General features: G+C 38.5%; 1 protein-coding gene across 2 annotated transcripts; it reads right to left on the bottom strand.

Annotated features, from left to right (window-relative positions):
- Positions 1 to 17,171: 17,171 nt before the first annotated feature.
- On the bottom strand, positions 17,172 to 20,280 carry LOC149201503 (leucine-rich repeat receptor-like protein kinase TDR). Of its 2 annotated transcripts, none has more exons than XR_016253873.1 (2): positions 18,727 to 20,280; positions 17,172 to 17,813 (listed from the first exon to the last, which is right to left on the bottom strand). XR_016253873.1 is itself a non-coding variant. In XM_089402952.1 (2 exons), the coding sequence occupies exons 1-2, from the start codon at positions 20,051 to 20,053 to the stop codon at positions 17,803 to 17,805; spliced, it is 303 nt and encodes a 100-aa protein (XP_089259078.1). In that variant the 5' UTR covers positions 20,054 to 20,280; the 3' UTR covers positions 17,172 to 17,802. The 2 variants fall into 2 exon arrangements, 1 of the variants encoding a protein (XP_089259078.1); XM_089402952.1 differs by having other exon boundaries at positions 19,762 to 20,280.
- Positions 20,281 to 20,298: the final 18 nt, after the last annotated feature.

The following is a 20,298-nucleotide window of genomic DNA, read 5'->3' as shown; positions in this document are numbered from 1 at the left end:
CAAAGGATACAAGCAGCAGTATGGGAGAGACTATGAGGAGACTTTTGCACCGGTTGCAAAAATGGAAACAGTGGGAGCAGTGTTGTCCATAGCAGCACAAAACAAGTGGAAAGTTTACCAAATGGATGTGAAGTCAGCATTCCTAAATGGATTGTTAAAGGAAGAGGTCTATATTGAACAACCTCTAGGCTATGAAAAGAAAGTCCAAGAGCACAAAGTGTGCAGATTGAAGAAAGCTCTTTATGGGCTGAAGCAAGCACCAAGAGCATGGCACAGTAGGATAGATTCCTATCTACTGGAAAATGGATTTGCAAAGTGTGAGGGAGAACCCACCCTCTACATCAAAGAAATGGATGGTAAAATTCTAATTATTGTGTTATATGTTGATGGTGTTATTTTTAAAGGGAATGATGACTACCTTATTGAAAATTTCAAAACAGTCATGAAAAAAGAATTTGAAATGACTGACATGGGTTTGCTGAGATACTTCTTAGGAATAGAAGTAGATCAAAATGAAAATGGTATTTTTATCTCACAAGAAAAATATGTTAATGAAGTATTGGAGAGATTCAATATGCAGGACAGCAAGGCAACAATCACTCCCACAGTGATGGGATTAAAACTCAGCAAAGAGGACAGCAGCAAGGATTTTGATCCTAGCTTGTACAAGAGTATAGCTGGTAGCCTTATGTATTTAATTGCTACTAGGCCAGATATAATGTTTGTTGTTAGTTTAATTTCTGGATTTATGGAGAGGAGAAAAGAAGCACATTGGCAGGCAGCAAAAAGGATTTTGATGTATGTTAAAGGTATTAAGAGATTTGGTATTTTATACACTCTTTCAGAATATTCAGATTTAGTTGGATACAATGATAGTGGTTGGGCTAGAAGTGTAGATGATCGAAAAAGCACATCCGGTTATGTTTTTCACATTGGTTCAGGAGCTATTTCATGGGCCTCTAGAAAAACAGCCTATTGTAGCATTGTCTACAGCAGAGGCAGAATATGTGGCAGCCATAGCAGCAACATGTCAAGCAATATGGATGAGAAGAATGCTAAGAAGCTTATGCCAAGAGCAAGCAAAAGGAATAGTGATCTTTTGTGACAATAGCTCAGCTATTGCATTATACAAGAATTTTGTGTTTCATAAGAGAACAAAACACATTGACACAAAGTTTCATTACATCAGGGAATTGGTAAATAATGGTGAAAATTGTTTTACAACATTGCAAAACTCAGGAGCATATTGTAGACATTCTGAGCAAGCCTTTGGGACAAAAAAGTTTTTGAATTTTTGAGGAAATGTTTGGGTATGACTGATAACCCAGCAGTTGAAATTAAAGGGGAGTGTTGAAATATAATTTGCACTGTCGCGTGTTTATTTCAGAAAATAGCCTATTCTTTTTCCCTTGCGATGCGATCATATCGCAAATCGCATTATTTTAGCCCCTCACCTCATTCTGTTTATCTTTGTTTTCTGTAATTGCGATCTTGCAATGCGATCGTACATTGCACATCACAACTTTCGCCCATTGAGTGTTAAGCCCTCTACTTTTGTATCTGTTGATTGCGATACTGGGATACGATATCATCGCACATCGCACATCACCGCTTCTCACCTCGCCTCATCCCCCAATAACGTTTTTCTTTTGCTATGCGATCCCACCATTCATTTGTAGATCCGACGGCTGAGATTTGTTCTGGCTTGTGTTCGCCATTGCTATGCCTTATTTATGCTTTAACCTATTTTTTGTGTTCCCAAAGAAGAAAGAAGGCTTTGCACCATAACTGCTCACCAACAGCATTAAAGAAGAGAATGGCCAAGAACGAGAGGGATGAGCCTCGAGCAGCCAAAAGCATTGAAAGGTTATGGGTTTCATTTACTTTTTACTGCGTCTACCCCAGAAGGACAGCAAAGCACCAGAAAGTGCCGATTTGTATCAGAGGCCCATGTTAGATTGTAAATGTGGTTGGTGGTCCATTATGACACCTCCACGCATAACCTAGAAGAGATATTTTTTTTATAGATTACATATATATACCTAGAACAAAAATGTAATAAGTAAGTAAGTGGTTAGTTGATGAGAGTTAGAGCACAGCAGTGCAGAATGCAACAGCGTAAAGAAAATTTTACACAGTATTGTTGTTGCAATCCCTCTGATAGAGGAAGACAAATCTTTTGTAACAACAGTGCCTTAACGAATACAAAGTTTTTGTGTATTGTTGAAAAATTTGTTCTCCATCGAAACAATTTTTAGTTTCCATTGTGTTAAGATCCTGTGTTTAAAACAAAGCTTTCTGTTCTGTTCATTTCTCTTGTTTGCAATTACCAGAAATTTCGACAATACTGCATTGTATGTACAGTGTGGATCATGCCTACTCTTATGCCACAGAGCAGTTCACGGTTCACTGGTTCATGTAATTGTTTTGGTATCATTTTTTATTCATAAGTGATGTTCTGGTTCATGTTCACTTAAAATAAAATCATATTGTTTCTTGGGACGAAAGAGAGGTTTGTATATAAAAAGAGTTAATGGTTGTATGGATGAATGGTCATCAAAATATAATACATATACTGTTGTTTTCATCAATTTTTAGGTTATTGTCCTGGTTGAAAGCATGAATTGCCATGGCTTGTATGTATCAATTGGGAGGTTATTATTATAAAATTTAATTATATAAATAATGATTTTGTTGAAATATTTTCAAAATAATAGTTATTTGGTGGTATGTTATTGCTTTTTTATATAAGTGGTGTATATAGTTTTGTGCTTAAAACAATTATAAAATGTCAATTACTAAATACACACAAAAGTATCGAAAAATTTGATAAAACTGATTAGTAATAATGGAATTTGACTAATTATTTTATTTTATTTGAAAAAAAAATTCCATAATGTTAAAGTGATATTTAAATAAATAAATTGCATAAATTTATAACGTGTTTTAGAATTGAAATCCTTATCTCACTTGCTAGGGTTATGGTGAGATTCCATATCGCACTATAGTGATCCCAAAACCCAATAATAACTCAGCGCACACATTTCAAATTTGGACAACATTAATACTTCTGTACATGTTTATTAATTTGGTAAAAAATGCCCTTTTTTGGGTTATTAATCGAATGTCTAAATTAAATTATGTGTTAAATATTATTTTAATTTCTCAAGCTATTTTAATATATATATATATAAATAAATAAATATAATAAAAATAGTTTATATTATTATTTTTTTTAATGTATAACCTAAATAGTTTTATGCTATATTAATATATATTTCTTTGAATTATAATTTAAAATTAAAATTAATAAATTCTTTTAAATTTTTTATATATTATATATATTTCCATAATAGTGATGGTGTGAGTAAATTTTTAGTTTTAAATTAAAACTAACAAAAATATAATGTGTAACAACCTACTATTATCAAAGTTGAAATTTTGTTCATATAAACTTAAATAAAAAATAAAAAAGTCAAATAAAATAATGTCGGTTGATAAAAAAAATTGCATGTAAAAAAATCGGATCCCTCTCAGCGCATGTTAGATCCGTATTTAAAATGGATATATGCTAGTTATTTGACATCCAAGGAATCTAAGTGTGGCATGAAATTTTATCATTATTTTATATTTTTAATTTAAATGTATTAAGAAGTTACACTTTTTAGGTCCAATAATTTAAGGTCAGATAAAGTCTGAGATACTTTTTATAGATAACCAATACATATACACAACCCATTATAAATATAAGTAATCAAATCTTTTAATATTTATTAATGGTAAATACAAATGAAAACTTTGGCTATATCAACTATATTAATATTGTATAAAATATTTTTGGGAAGAAATAACATTGAAGATTTTGGTCGAGGCATTTCAAACCAACAAGTGTGGTTCATCTCGAGCGCGCGATGAAGAAACAGATCTAGGAAGAAGGTTAAATAGGGAGAGAAGTCAACCTAACAACTAGAAGAAAACGACTATATTTGACAAAGGGAGAAAAAGGGAAATGTTTAATATTTTTTAAATAAATTGTATTATTATTATTATTATTAATCAATTTAACCCAATGACTATATTTGATTAGGGTTTTAATAATATTTACTTCCTTATAAAAGCGCTATACTTAAAATTAATTAATTTTTATTTTTGTCTATATTACTATATAAATATAATATTCTAAATGACTCTTCTTTTTTCTTATTTTATTTAACTAATAACAAATATTAAATTATAATGATGCTAAACACTAGTATTAATGTTAATAATAATCCATATTATTATTAACATTAATACTAGTGTTTAGTAACATTATAATTATTACTAGTATTAAAACATTAATAATATGAATAATAGCATTATTAACATTAATACTAATGTTTAGTATCATTATAATTTAATTTTTATTATTAGTTAAAAGAAGAAGAGGAGTCCCTTTAGAATATTATATATATATATATATATATATATATATATATAAATTTTATATATAGCTCTTTTATAAAGAAGAAAATATCATTAAAACCCTAATCAAATTAGCAAATGGGTTAAATTAATATATATATATATATATATATATATATATATATATATATATAAAATAATAATCAATCAATAAATTGATAAAATTTATTTGAAAAATACTAATTCCTAGGGTGGTTAAATATAACCATTTTCTTCTAGATATTAGGTTGATCTCTCTCTATTTAACCCTCTTCCTAAATACATTTCTTATTGGTTGAACGCGTTGACTAAAATCTTCAATATAATTTTTTCAAAAAAATATTTTATATATAATATGGATCATAGAAGCTTGAATTCGAATATATTAATATTTTTAATATAATTATGCTAATTATATAATTTGTAAATTTAATATCATCCCACTAATTTTAATTTTTTTGTTTTTTGTTTTTTTTATTTTTTTTGTTTCTCTCAAAACTGCATATTTTACGAAATGGATTGTTCATGGTCGAAAAGATTGGAAATAGAAAATGGGAGAGATTTATAAAATGAAGTGCAGGGATTGATTATTGAAGGCAAAGAAATAAATTGGATTTTAGGAATGCCAAGGTTGCAATGTGATTGGTCTTAACGCAGTTTCAACTTCTTTTGTCAGTCCTTGGGATCTCGAAAGATATTTGTGGAGATAAGACTAGTGAAATGGGGTTGCAACAACTTCTATGCTTTGCGGATAGTGGTCCTGCCCGCAGAGTGCTTCATAATGCCCTTTATACCCATGTCCTCACACCCAAACAGAAGGGAGCATGTCCACACTATCGCACCCACAATCGACACTGGCTGCATCGACGCCGCCAACCCCATCTTCCCCACCGCGTATGCCATCTATTCCGCTCCCTTCAATGCATTGCACACACGATCAATGGCAGCCTCGGCGTATGCATCATGCATTTCATCACTCTTACCATCGCTCTCTACCGACGTTGTTTCCCCCTCCATGAAGTTGAAGTGAGTGTTGCTAACTAGATCTCGAGGGATGGCCGACGGCGCAACCCTCTGGATTTTGATATCTCCTCTTCGAATTTCAGGAGATATTCTTTCATCATTTTCATATGCCCCAACTGTCAAGCCGCGATATAGACAGCACCAACTTGGAGGCCCGGAGCATTCTTGCCCTTTATATAACCCCCATGCTCAGCGAATTCTTTATAAATCTCTAGAGCTCTTTCCACCACCACGCCAGAAAGGTTGACGGCTGAGGCGTACTATTCTATCTTCTCCACGTGAGTCCCTGGGACCAAATGATTCTTCATGCTTTTTGTCGGCACATGACTTTTGCCTCTACCTCTGAAGGTGATGAACCCAATTTCACCCGCTTTCCCGTCCTTTGGTTGTTTGGCTGTCTCGATCCTCTGTGTCATTCCCCTACACTTGCGGTACTCTTTCAACCACTTATAGCGAGGTGCAACACTACCAATCATTTTCTTTTCACCAATACTTACGATTGTAGACTACACCTAACATTCCATACTTAGTTTTATTTTTGTTACCAAGTCTTATTAATGCGTTCCTTTATACAAGAAAAGCCCATAACATTCACATAAACAACATTATACAAGAGAAATGCATAACAGTATAAAGGGAGGGGTAACTCCTTGCAATATGAGTCTGCCTGAATCAATATATTATACAATCTTCAATGTTACAAAGCTTTACAAGTTAAATCTTGGGAAACCCCAAATTTACACTTAGCTAATTTTCAACTTCGGCAAACTCGGTTGCCCAGTTTATCGGCACCTCCGCACGGTCGTCACATGACTCGCAAACCCTTCGTTCACCTCGTCACACGATCGTGTTGTTTGCCCAACTTGGGCGCACCTCCAAGTCGCCACACATAGGCGCCTCTGCATGAATCGCACCTACGTTCATAATCTCAACACTTCACCAAAAGCTACATCGTGCACACATGCACAATGGGCGGGCGCTCACCCGAGTCACACAATAACCTGTGCCAAGTCATCACACAAACCGGGCACCCACGCCTTCATTTCACCGTCGGGCGCTCCTTCGCACAACCCGGGCGCCACACACCTGTGCACGCCCTTCTCCAACCGGCGGGCGCTCCTCTACCCGCGCCCTTCACCCAAACCAAGAATACGCTACTTCCATGCGGCCTTGCCCAAGAATGGGCACATCACCAAAACTGCGCCTATCTCCTTTGTTGCGTCCACACCTTAGTTCTGCGCCTTTCTCTTCTTCATGAGTGAAGTTCATTGTGTCTTCAAATGAGCTCTGCGCCTTGCTAGTTTATACGGGCGGTAAGGCAAGGTCGTGGCTGCCCAGCCGACCTGCCCACGCCCTCAAACTCCATCGCATATGCTACTAAACGTGAGTCGGCCTTCCCCCAAACGCTCCACTTGTTGGTCGGCCCATGGGTGGTTCATTCACGCTCCCACGCATACATATACCCATCGCTCTCCCTTCCTACGCATCGCATAACACCTCCGCGTTGATGGTCCGAGCTCGTTCCTTCGTTATTTGTCATCGCACTTCACCCAGAGCTCATGCAAGGACTATAGGTCCTTACATCCTCCTCCACCTGAAGTCTTTGTCGTCCTCGACAACATACCATCCTAGTAGCCATCCACCAAGATTAATATCAATATTTGTCTCGTACATGATGTCAACTCCTCCACACACTGCACCCATCTCTCCAACATATCTAGAACCACCATCTCCATCATGTTTCGTCCCATCAACCATTTGTCACCAAGATCAGCATAGCAAGGTATACACCCCATCGGTATGTCATACATCAGAAATCATCTCAATCCATGACCATCGACCATCTCGTCGCAATCTCCACATGTTGCTCCCTATCGTCGAAGGCTGGTCCCTCCATCTCAAGCTACATGCTTCTTGCAACATCCTATTGACCTCGTCATGTGTCGTCATCATGCGAACTGCTTCCATCATACTCCAACAAATGCTAACATCTCTCTGTACATTGGATCCCCTCATGATTCAAACTAGTTGGGTGATCAATCCAATTGTCATGCTCAAATCATGAGAATGCACTTCCTCATGCCACCATCAGTTGTTTCTCAGAGCATCCCGTCACATCCTCAACTCGATCAAGAATCCATCTCCATATAAGTGTAAGCCATGCTTAGGTCCATGAAGTAGTCCTCATCTCATCTGCAACATGCTGTCCATGATGTTTTCTATCCATCATCATCATCCATCTGTAAAATATCCAGCTCCTCAAAGGAAGAGATCATCTCCCAACTCTTGATGTACCACATCCAGGTCCATGAAGCAACCTCCATCATATCTGTATGTGCCATCTCTAAAGTCTGCCATAGAAACAAGTATATACCTGTCTCATCTATCTATGTGCTGCCCATGATCATAGATCAATCAGCTCCCATGTGTTGAAAGTGGTTAAGTCTCGGCTCAACCCATGCCCAATTGTTGCCACCAAGGCATCATCATCGTTGTAACTCCATCACTTCAAAGTGTCTCATATCGATCCTCCACATCAAGTCACTCTTTCAAGCCATTCCCATACATGTACTTGAAAGTATGCACCCCATCCTACATCAAAGTCTCTGACCTCAGCTCCTCAATGCATCAGATCCTCCAAGTCCACCATATATGATGTCCCAAAAAATCACAACCACATGTCATCAAGAGCTCCGTGAGCCATCTCCAACTAACATCCTAGCAAGCATACATGTCTCAGCCCAAAGGTCATTGCAAGATGCCTCAACTCTCCATGTAGTAGGAATGCTCCATAGTCAGCTCACAGCTCCATCCAAGTCCATGGCCTTGTTGTACAAGATTTCACAACCTCTCCATCGGCTCATAAGTAAAACATCTCCATGTCACATTAGAAAATCCACCTGCACAACATGCTTGCCCTTGCACTCCTCATCGGATGCCCATAAGTGACACCTCTACAAGTGCTCCTACACATTGTTCCTACATAAAACTGCCATGCTCCATGTCTCCAACCTGATGTCCATGACTAAGTTGTCCATGTATTCCAACCAAGTAGACCCATCACAACAATCGGTCATCCTCATCCAAGTCTGCAATCTTTGATCTAGTGAACTCAGTCACCCAACCATATCATCATCATCACGATTCCCTTCCATCATAGCTCCCCCACTAAAGGTTCCACCAAGAATATCTCTTGGTCTCGGCCATGAGAATTCCACCCAAGCATCATCATACCTTAAGTGTGTGCCCTCCAATCTATCCATGAGTCATGCCAGGCACTTAGCCAATTCTCCATGTCGCTAAAGCATGACCCAATCCTTTGCAATGATCATCATGTTCCTCCCTTCTCACGGGCCCTTTCACCTTTTATGATAAGGTCACAAACAACCCCAACAAGTCCTACAACAATCAACAATCCTTGCTTCTCCATACAAGGTCTCATCGTAGACATCCATGGTAAGATCCTCCCTAGCATCGGCAAACTGACTTTGCTCTTCCTTGGATATGGCCCATCTCCCAAATGCTCAAGTGAAACACAAGTATCAACAGTACTTACATCATCATCATGAGGCTCCTCCATGTGAGTATCCTCACCCATCCATGTCTGCAAACTGCACGATCCTTGTCCAACTTGATTAATCTCAAGTTCATCATCCATCATTGTCTAATCTGCAACATCCTCGATCATCACAGCTTCCTCTTCTTTGTTAGCACAATCGACAACTTCATCTTGCTCCATTTTCCAACCAAGTTCAAGAAGTTCGTCTATAACATTCTTTTCCAAGACTTCAAATTCCTTTCGAATCCGAGGATTCTCTTCTTTCATCCGAGGATTCTCTTCTTTCATCCGCTTCAACCTGTATAAGGTAAGTAAGAGCTTCCCTTCACATTCTTCCAAACCTGCCATGCCTTGTCATTCAGCTTGGCCCAAGCACAAAGCTTCTCCTCTACTAAACCTGTTTCACCATTCACCTGAATCACCCTGATATTGCACCTGTCACCTACAAAACTTGAGCTCTCTGCCAAGTCTTCGGTCTTCATAGAATCAGCTTCTTGATTCAATGCATCAAGTTTCCTCCAAAACTTGGACCAGCTTTGATACCACCTGTCATGCCCCTACACCTGTGGTACCCTTTCAACCGCTTATAGCGAGGTGCGGCACTACCAATCATTTTCTTTTCACCTATACTTATGATTGTAGACTACGCCTAACATTCCATACATAGTTTTATTTTCGTTACCAAGTCTTATTAATGTGAACCTTTATACAAGTGAAAGCCCATAACATTCATATAAACAACATTATACAAGACAAATGCATAACAATATAAAGGGAGGGGAAACTCCTTGCAATATGAGTCTGCCTAAAGCAATATATTATACAATCTTCAATGTTACAAATCTTTACAAGTTAAATCTTGGGAAACCCCAAATTTACACTTAGCTAATTTTCAACTTCGGCAAACTCGGTTGCCCAGTTCGTCGACACCTCCGCACGATAGCCACATGGCTCAACAACCCTCGTTCACCTCGTCACACGATCGTGTTATCTGCCCAACTTTGGCACGCCTCCAAGTCACCACACACAGGTGCCTCTACGTGAGTTGCACCTCAATTCAGAATCTCAACACTTCACCAGAAGTTACACCGTGCAAACTTCCACGATGGGCGGGTGCTCACCCGAGTCACCCAAGAACTCGTTCCAAGTTGTCGCACAAACCGGGCACCCACACCTTCGTTTCACCATCGGGTGCTCCTTCGCACAACCCGGGTGCCACACACCCGTACACACCCTTCTCCAACCGGCGGGCGCTCCTCTAACCACGCCCTTCACCCAAACCAAGAATACACTACATCCATGCAGCCTTGCCCAAGAATGGTGCATCATCAAAACTGCGCCTATCTCCTTTACTACATCCACACCTTAGTTCTGCGCCTTTCTCTTCTTCATGAGCGAAGTTCATTGTGTTTTCAAATGAGATCTATGCCTTGCTAGTTTATACGGGCGGTAAGGCAAGGTTGTGGCTGCCCAGACAACCTACCCACGCCCTCAAACTCCATCGCATATGCTACTAAACGTGAGTCGGCCTTCCCCCAAATGCTCCACTTGTTGGTCAACCCGTGGGTGGTTCATTCACGCTCCCATGCATACATATACCCATCGCTCTCCCTTCCTACACATCGCATAACACCTCCGCATTGATGGTCCAAGCTCGTTCCTTCATTATTTGTCATCACACTTCACCCGGAGCGCGTGCAAGGACTGCAGGTCCTTACATCCTCCTCCACCTGAAGTTGTTGTCGTCCTCGACAACATACCATCCTGGTAGCCATCCACCAAGATCAATATCAATATCTGTCTCGTCCATGATGTCAACTCCTCCACATACTGCAACCATCTCTGCAACATATGTAGAACCACCATCTCCATCATGTGTCGTCCCGGCAACCATCTGTCACCAAGATCACCATACCAAGGTATACACCCCATCGGTATGTCATACATCAGAAATCATCTCAATCCATGACCATCGACCATCTCGTCGCAATCTCCACATGCTGCTCCCTATCGTGGAAGGCTGGTCCCTCCATCTCAAGCTACATGCTTCCTGCAACATCGTGTCGACCTCATCATGTGTCGTCATCATGTGAACTGCTGCCATGATACTCCAACAAATGCTAACATCTCTCTATACATTGGATCCCTTTATGATTCGAACTAGTTGGGTGATCAGTCCAACTGTCGCACTCAAAGCATGAGAATTCACTTCCTCATGCCACCATCAGTTGTTTCTCAAAACATCCCGTCTCATCCTCAACTCGATCAAGAATCCATCTCCATATAAGTGTAACCCATGTTCAGGTCCATGAAGTAGTCCTCATCTCATCTACAACATGATATTCATGATGCTTTCTATCCAACATCATCATCCAACTACAAAACATCCATCTCCTCAAAGGAGGAGATCACCTCCCAACACTCGATGTGCCACATCCAAGTCCATGAAGCAACCTCCATCATATTTGTATGTGCCATCCCTCAAGTCTACCATAGAAACAAGTATATACCTGTCTCATCTATCCATGTGATGTCCATGATCATAGATCAATTAGCTCCCATGTGTTTAAAGTGGCTAAGTCTTGGCTCAACCCATGCCCAAGTGTTGCCACCAAGGCATCATCATCGTTGTAACTCCATCACTTCAAAGTATCTCATATCGATCCTCCACATCAAGTCACTCTTTCAAGCCATTCTCATACATGTACTTGAAAGTATGCACCCCATCCTGCATCAAAGTCTCTGACCTCAGCTCCTCAATGCATCAGATCCTCCAAGTCCACCATATATGAAGTCCCCAAAAGTCACAACCACATGTCGTCATGAGCTCCATGATCCATCTCCAACTAACATCCTAGCAAGCATATATGTCTCGGCCCAAAGGTCTTTGCAAGATGCCTCAGCTCTCCATGTAATAGGAATGCTCCATAGTCTACTCACAACTCCATCCAAGTCCATGGCCTTCTTGTACAAGAGTGCACAACCTCTCCATCAATTGATAAGTAAAACATCTCCATGTCACATTAGCAAATAATGCGGCAGGAATGGTAGGAGCTTGGCCCGGATGAGGTGGAGGGGCCACCTCCATGCCATGAAGTGCTCTAAGCATTTGTTCTCTATGATATGGTTAAGTCTTAAAGATATCCATGAAATATTTATTAGACGAAGTGTATGAAAGCTCATTAACAATAGGTGAATAATCAGTGAATGCCAGGGGCATATACGAAAGTTGCAGATCCTCCGCAAGTTGGGGCGCTACCAGCTTGAGATTCTCTAGTCGCATCTCCTATTCCATATACCGTTGAATTAGGAAAGGACCGAACTCGTACAGGCCCCGCTGTCGGCTAATCATATCTGCATCCTGAAGGCGGCGGAACGTCATAGAAAGGCGGAGAGCTGGTGGCGAATAAACGGAGTACGGGACCAGCACAGGCTCATAAGTATAAAGCGAGGAACTAGGCGGAAAGCGATACCCTGGTCAGTGGATTCTTATATGTAGCCTTGGTCATATGGTGAAAAGCCTATATTGGATTGGAGCCCATACCTGCACAACATCCCTGCCTTGGCACTCCTCATCGAATGCCCATAAGCGACACCTCTACAAGTGCTCTGCATAATGTCCCTACATAAGACTGCCATGCTCCATGTCTCCAACCTGATGTCCATGACTAAGTTGTCCATGAAGTCCAACCAAGTAAACCCATTCGTAAGGCAATTCCTCATATGATATCCATGAAGTAGTCATTTTCTTGTGAATCGACTGAGCCATGCCTTTTTCACAGAGGCGCAGAGAAACAAGGGGCTGACACGCTAAAGTCAAGCCAGGACAAACTTTAGATGCAGCAAATTTGGTCTCAATATCATTTTAACGGCCAGAGAATGGATAGGGCACCGATTTCATTTCATTGCTTAACAGCTCAATATCCAGCAGTATTATTGGCTTCCAAGTATGAGATCGATGATTCTGACTGTTAAGATCCATTGATTTTACACAAAAGCTACCTTGATTTATGGAATTGCAGCTTTTCTTAACTTATGGAAACCAACTGCAGTAGTTTCCTTAAGTTAAGAAAATCAACTGCAATTACTAAATTTATAATTGGGAGCTACTAAAGTGGTCCATTACTTTGATCTGATCTCTACCTTGATTTGTGGTTTTTCTAACACATAGCTTTTAGAAGCTTGATGGAAGCTTAGCTATATGTTCATCTGTTGGTCCCCAAGCTCATATCTCAACCCCCTTCAGTTCTACACCATCTAGCTGAGATAGCAGAGCTTGGAAGTGCCTTCAGAATTCTTGTGTTCTTTTTCTTTTGCTTGGATTGAAGCTGGAGTGCTGAAGAAGTAGCAGGAAAGTGGACTGTGGCCTTCATCAAAACATCACCAATGGCTGGAGGTAACCCGTATCCCTGGGTATTAAGTTTCAGTGATTCTTTTCAGTTCTTTCCGCATGTAGAATCACTGTTTAAGTTATTAGTTATCTAACAGTTGGTATCAGAGCCTTAATTTACTTCTGCCTTGGTGTGCGATTCGAATAGCATTAGAAAATTTATTTATGAAGATTGCGCAACCATTAGAATCATATATTCGACCCACGGTTTGCGCAAAATTTCGGATGCATGCCTGAAACGAATAGAGAATATACCTTCAAAACAAACATGAGAAGAGTGGATATTCTTCTCATGCGAACATATATGAATAATGATAAGGGAGATTTAGGTTATTATTGGATGTTAGACTTAAACGCCCTTTCTGTTTCAATATCCAGCGGAAACTTTAGAGCTGCATGTTGAGTTTTGTGTCATATAAAAGCTTTTTGCTATCCCAATGTCACTGCATGTAGAAGAATTCTTTTCATTATTAATTCTTTGATGATGAAATCTCGATGCATTTTTGATGGGTTAATTGCAACGGTTTTATTAAATTTGACGCTCTTCCCATGTTCAAGCCAGAAAATAAAATAGTTGCTCTCCGAAATTTATATGGGGCAGGCTCACTTATCCCATATCTGGAATTTTGATCCTCAGGGCCAAATGATAAAATTTAGTTGTGTAGAGATATGATCGCCATTATCTTACGTTTCTGCTTATGTGGAAACTGGCATTGATTAACAAATATGCATGTGGCCGGTAAAATAAATGCCAGACATCGCATTATCTGCTTCAGCGCTTTGATATGAGGTTGCTTATATAAGTGGAGGTCAATGTTTTGATGTGATATCAAATTACATAGAATATATTTTTGATTATTATGTGTTAAGTTTACAATTTGAACATTCATATAATAATAAATTAATTTGGAGACTGGGGAAAAACTAAATATCCGTATGAGACAAGTTTTTTATTCTCATTTCCTCTTCCTTGGTTCCTCGAAATTAAAGAAATTCCATCACGAATTGATGTGATTTAAATATGCTCACCTCTGTACTTAAAGTCATTTTGGAGGCACAGTATAGATTGGGAGAAATAATTTTGGTTTATTATCTCGAGTCGGCGGCCAACCGTCCGTTGGATTATAGCTTGGCTTTAATTCTATTTTGAAGGTAAAGATGCGTATTTTAATCTTTTAGAGAGAATGGTTAGGCTGGAAGCCTGTTACGATTTATGCTCTTCAACGTAAAATAAAACCAGCCATATTTACATTCACTTCCTGCTTAGCAGTGGTTTCTATCATGCAACTATAATTAGACCAATCAAGTTACGTTTAGATTAAATTTGTGAATTTTGTGCTTTTCTTGGCTTTTATTGTCAAGGTTGGTATTGCCTCAATGAAAATTTCTACACTTTTATTGTCAAGGTTGGTATTGCCTCAATGAAAGGACTGCAGGAGAGAACTCGTGACAGCAAGTGATCCTTGCAACTTCGAATTATGAAGTCACCCACTAGTATTGCACGGTCTCAGTGTGTTAATACAATCAATAAAAGAACACAAGCAATCTGCTATCACACATAGGTAGTTGACAAGTATTGTTTCAAACTGCTGATATGAAAATGCTGTTACCTTTTAATACGTTGCTACATCATGAACTTTCAGCAATAGCTGTAGCAATTGCATTATTATAACATGTTGTTATATCCTCTGTTTAAAATTCTTGTATATACAACTTCACTATAAGATTTTGGGTAACAATGTAAGTTGTTTTATTACTACTACAAACTGTTGGAATAAAACCCAATATGCTGTAAAGTTTAAGCCTGTAAGAATCCAGGGTATTACCTATATGGTGACTACTACTCAATGGTTGATGCTATGACATCTAGAGAAATATGAATAATTGCAAAGTTTATGTGCGTGCCTTTCATACTGATTGATGGATTTATGCACCAATGTTACATTAGTGCTGGGATTCGATCTGCATGTCAAGGATGTATAGATTGCCTTACAGGCAATCCCTGTGACATATTTGATAGTATTCTACAGTTGTGTGAATGTTTCGTATATTGATGGTCTGTCTATTATTTTCCTCACTGTCATATGGTTCCAGCATGGTTAGGGTCTGCCCATAGACAATGCCTAATGAGTACGGCATCCATTTATAATTTTGTTCATGGCAGTCGAAGTGACCTGGGTCCTTGGGCACTCTTCAAATTGCCTCCGCTCAATGGATCCAACAGTGTTGTTCACAAGTGGAGGGGGCCAAACAGATCAAGCCTGTTGAGAGCTTCAAACATAGCTCCTTACAAGGATATCTTTAATGGAGCCTTCCATGTTCAAATCAAACCTCATTCAAAATCATTGCATTGGTGTCTTTAGAGGCTTTTGTGCCCTGCAACTATTGTGGCAAAATAGCTTTAATTCTACCAATGTGCTGCTTTTGGTCATGCTTTAAGTTGCAAACTTAACATAGATTCAGGGACTTAACTGTGTTGCTTTCTGTCACAACATATATAACCCAGGGTTAGGGTCTGCCCATAGACAACGCCTAATGAGTACGGCATCCATTTATAATTTTGTTCATGGCAGTCAAAGTGACCTGGGTCCTTGGGCACTCTTCAAATTGCCTCCGCTCAATGGATCCAATAGTGCTGTTCACAAGAGGAGGGGGCCAAACAGATCAAGCCTGTTGAGAGCTTCAAACATAGCTCCTTACAAGGATATCTTTAATGGAGCCTTCCATGTCCAAATCAAACCTGATTCAAAATCATTGCATTGGTGTCTTTAGAGGCTTTTGTGCCCTGCAACTACTGTGGCAAAATAGCTTTAATTCTACCAATGTGCTGCTTTTGGTCATGCTTTAAGTTGCAAACTTAACATAGATTCAGGGACTTATCCATATACAAATTACAAAGCCTAGTGAATGTTGCATCCACAATGTCAATAGTGGTCTTTTTTGTTTGTTCTTTCTCTCTTGCAAATTTATTGTTTTCCCTTGTACTCATTAATGGGTAGAATGCAAAATCCTTGTTTATTCGCACATATGTGCATGAGAGACTTGGGAGGAGTGTGCTGCACGTGAGGTCATGGAGGAAACAGGGCCAAAATCCCTATTACAATGATACATGCACTGAATTTGTCTGTAAAAACATTTTCTAAGATTATGCCAGATAAATCTTTAATATGGTTTTTCCTGTTCATAGTTTTTATTTTTTCACCAAAGAACTCCAGGTAAACGCTCCACTATTGGCTCTCCTAGCTCAGAATCACTTCTCTCCATCAAGGCAATAATAATTGACTGAGCCACTTCATCATTGCAAGATCCAACATAGATCAATCCAAGAGATATAGCAGTGAAGGCAATTACATCTATGGGAACCTTCCAGACCCATGGACTTAATAGATTGCTACCATCCTCAATTAATGAAACAGTACAAGTCTGTGCTAGGTTTAACATATAACTTTCAGATATATATTACAAGAGAAAATTGTAAGAATTTGATTGGCTATGTAGAAAACAATGAATGCTACCTTATAGCAAATTTAGGATTTTGAACTAAGCTGGGCTAAAACACAACTCCATACCCATCAATCACTGAGAATCTGATACACAAACTAACTTACAAATACATAAAAATAATAAGACCTTTTCCATAAGGTTGTCTCTGCAACAAAGCTGAGTCGCATCTTGCCTCAGGGATAGGTAGAAAGCATTCACCCTCTACCTCTGTTAACATATGTCTATGCTTGCACACATTGCTTGCAAAATTCATATTTTCTGATGTAGCTTTATGAAGCTCAAGTACCATATCTCTCAATTGCTTATCACGTTCTGATTTTTCATCTTGCCTCCTTGATAAATATTCCTTGCAATCATATAGCTCTGCAGAAAGTTTGGCATTCTCCTCAGAGAATCGATTCCTTTCTTCTTCATGTTTTTGGTGGAAATCAGCTTCTTTTTTCATTTGCTCCAGCTCAGCTCTCACTACATGAAGATATTCAGATAGCTCTGCTCTCTCATTTTCTAATTTTTTGACCAAGACCTTGAATTCATCAAGATCATTCATCGCTTTAACCTTTTCAGCCTTTATTTCATGCATTTCATCACTAAGTTGAGATATTTGACCATTAAGTTCATCAGTCAGCTGCCTTGTTCTCATAGGTTCTGTCTCAAGTTGTTCTTTTTCAACCATTGTAGGACATGTCTCCAGCTTATAACATTCAAATCTCTTGTAATCTGTTCTTTAGCTTTAATAGCTTCATCTAGAACAGGTCTCATTTCAGCCAATTCATTTCTTACCTTGAGAACATTTCCAGTCCCTGCATATGCACAGGACTCCAGCGTAACTTGACAATATCTTGATATTTTCTCATTGAATGTCTTTGCTACTTCCAAAGTTGCATCAACTTTTTCCTGTTTATTTCAAGAGAAGAGTTAAAAGCCTGTGACTTTGAGCAAAAGCAAGGAAAACCTGTATTCTTGTTAGCACAGACATTATGCAAGGCATACATCACTACCTAGTGCCATAACATCTCACAAAAATCAAACAAAACACTTCTTTAATACCTATAGCATCATTGGCAATAAATCTTCTTCAACATATTGGAAACGGCATGGTGACCCTCATTTAATCTTTAGCTTAAACCATTACCTACATGCGCTTACCTAGATCTTTCCACCTTGGAAAAGTTGAAATACCAGAAAGCAGAAAAAATAGCACCCAGGAATCCGCAACAGTATGTTATATAAATGAATGTTTTACTTGTTCCTTGTCAAAATGCTATCAAAAGGTATTTTTCTAGAAGTTACTAAACTATAAATTCCCTGCATACGTTTGTATAGTTGAGTGCTTTAGAAAATCATACAGATGGCAACAAACAAGATTCCTAAAAACGACCTCTTGGCTAAACAACACGGTAACAACCTTCAATGTTAGTACAAATACAACATTAAATAGAGCTTCTAACACTTTTCTGGGAATGCCAGGGAGTTGAGAACATCAGCAATCTCTAATCAGTCATCACTCCCAGAAACCTCTATGTCCTATCTCCTTTCAATTATTTTGTGGACCACTTCCCTTTAATCACTGTATTAGCTGGTAATTGAGCAGCTCCTCTGGAGTTTGTGTGGACGGGATCTCATGTAAAATATTTCATAATTTTCCTTTAAATATACCTCTTTCTTCACTCTTTTTAAAAAAAAACAGCATATCTTATGTTTCTTTTTCTTACAGCATATTCCCAAAGTAAGCACAAATCATTGACCAATATATGTCTGGAGGATATAATGGCAGTTAATGGACTCTGTTCAGAATCAATCCACTCACCTGCTTTCCAAGATATAAGAGGCCAAGGCCTAAACAAAGAAATCGAGTAAGTGGCTCTCCTAGCTCAGAATCACTTCTCTCCATCAAGGCAATAATAATTGACTGAGACACTTCATCATTGCAAGATCCAACATAGATCAATCCAAGAGATATAGCAGTGAAGGCAATTACATCTATGGGAACCTTCCAGACTCATGGACTTAATAGATTGCTACCATCCTCAATTAATGAAACAGTACAAGTCTGTGCTAGGTTTAACATATAACTTTCAGGTATATATTACAAGAGAAAATCTGTGTAAGAATTTGATTGGCTATGTAGAAAACAATGAATGCTACCTTATAGCAAATTTAGGATTTTGAACTAAGCTGGGCTAAACACAACTCCATACCCATCAATCACTGAGAATCTGATACACAAACTAACTTACAAATACATAAAAATAATAAGACCTTTTCCATAAGGTTGTCTGATCTGAGAATACTCATATTTCTGAATTCCTTCTTCAAATCCAAACAGTAGCTAAAACCGATTCCCTTTTACTTTTGTGTTCAGCTAATCTTAATGCTTTAGGGATGTAAAACCAATACAAGATTCTCCTTTTGTATTCTTAGATTTTCCAGGGTACACAATCATGAAACTGAAAGAAAAATGCACTTAGACCATCCTAACTCACTTTGTAAGTAAATTATTCACATCAGAGACAATCATGTTAACATAAAATGGATTGATGGAGTATCATTCAAGAACAAAGTATAACCTACGATGTTAGACACTTTGCAAGTATATTGTTCACACCAGAGACAACCATGTTGACATAGAATGGATTGATGGAGTAACCTAAGATGTTAGACACTTTGTAAGTAAATTGCTCACATCAGAGACAATCATGTAACATAAAATGGATGGACAGAGTATCATTCAAGAACAAGCTATATCCTAAGATGTTAGAATGTATATGGTTTCTGAAAAGAAAATTAATGTTACCATAAAAAGAATGACCACTTATAGTTCTGAAGTTTGAAACTACTTTACCTGGAGCAATGTAGCCATAGGAGCCAATAACAGAAGACATGGCCTCCGAACCAGTTCGAATCAGCTTTGCAACTCCAAAATCTGCAACCCTTGCAGTCATGTCAGAATCAACCAATATATTGCTAGGCTTAACATCTCTGTGTACAATGGCAGGACGGCAATCTTGATGAAGATAGCGTAAGCCCAGAGCCTCAGGTTCCTGGATTCTTAGATACATGTGCTTCTTAAAACTCTGAACAATACAGATATATGAATTTCCACCATATCTGTCATTTGCAAATTTGTGCAACATTAAATATAAATCTAGGCTTCAACTTGGTGTTTTGAACTATGCTCTCAGGTTATTCAATCAGGCTTTGTTAACTTTGTCAGTGGTTTATCCTATGCTTTATGCCAAATTTTGTGCAACATTAAATATAAATCTAGGCTTCAACTTGGTGTTTTGAACTATGCTCTCATGTTATTCGATCAGGCTTTGATGTGCATATTTATATATCCCGTGTAACGAAGTACAGCCTTATATTCTAGCTATACTCT

Source organism: Pinus tabuliformis, chromosome 2_1, assembly GCF_031772625.1.
Source record: "Pinus tabuliformis cultivar Carrire ecotype Pingquan chromosome 2_1, CPIR1, whole genome shotgun sequence".
Lineage (NCBI taxonomy): Eukaryota > Viridiplantae > Streptophyta > Pinopsida > Pinales > Pinaceae > Pinus > Pinus tabuliformis.
Note: the sequence above shows the minus strand (reverse complement) of the source record. Positions and strands in the feature narration are given on the sequence as shown.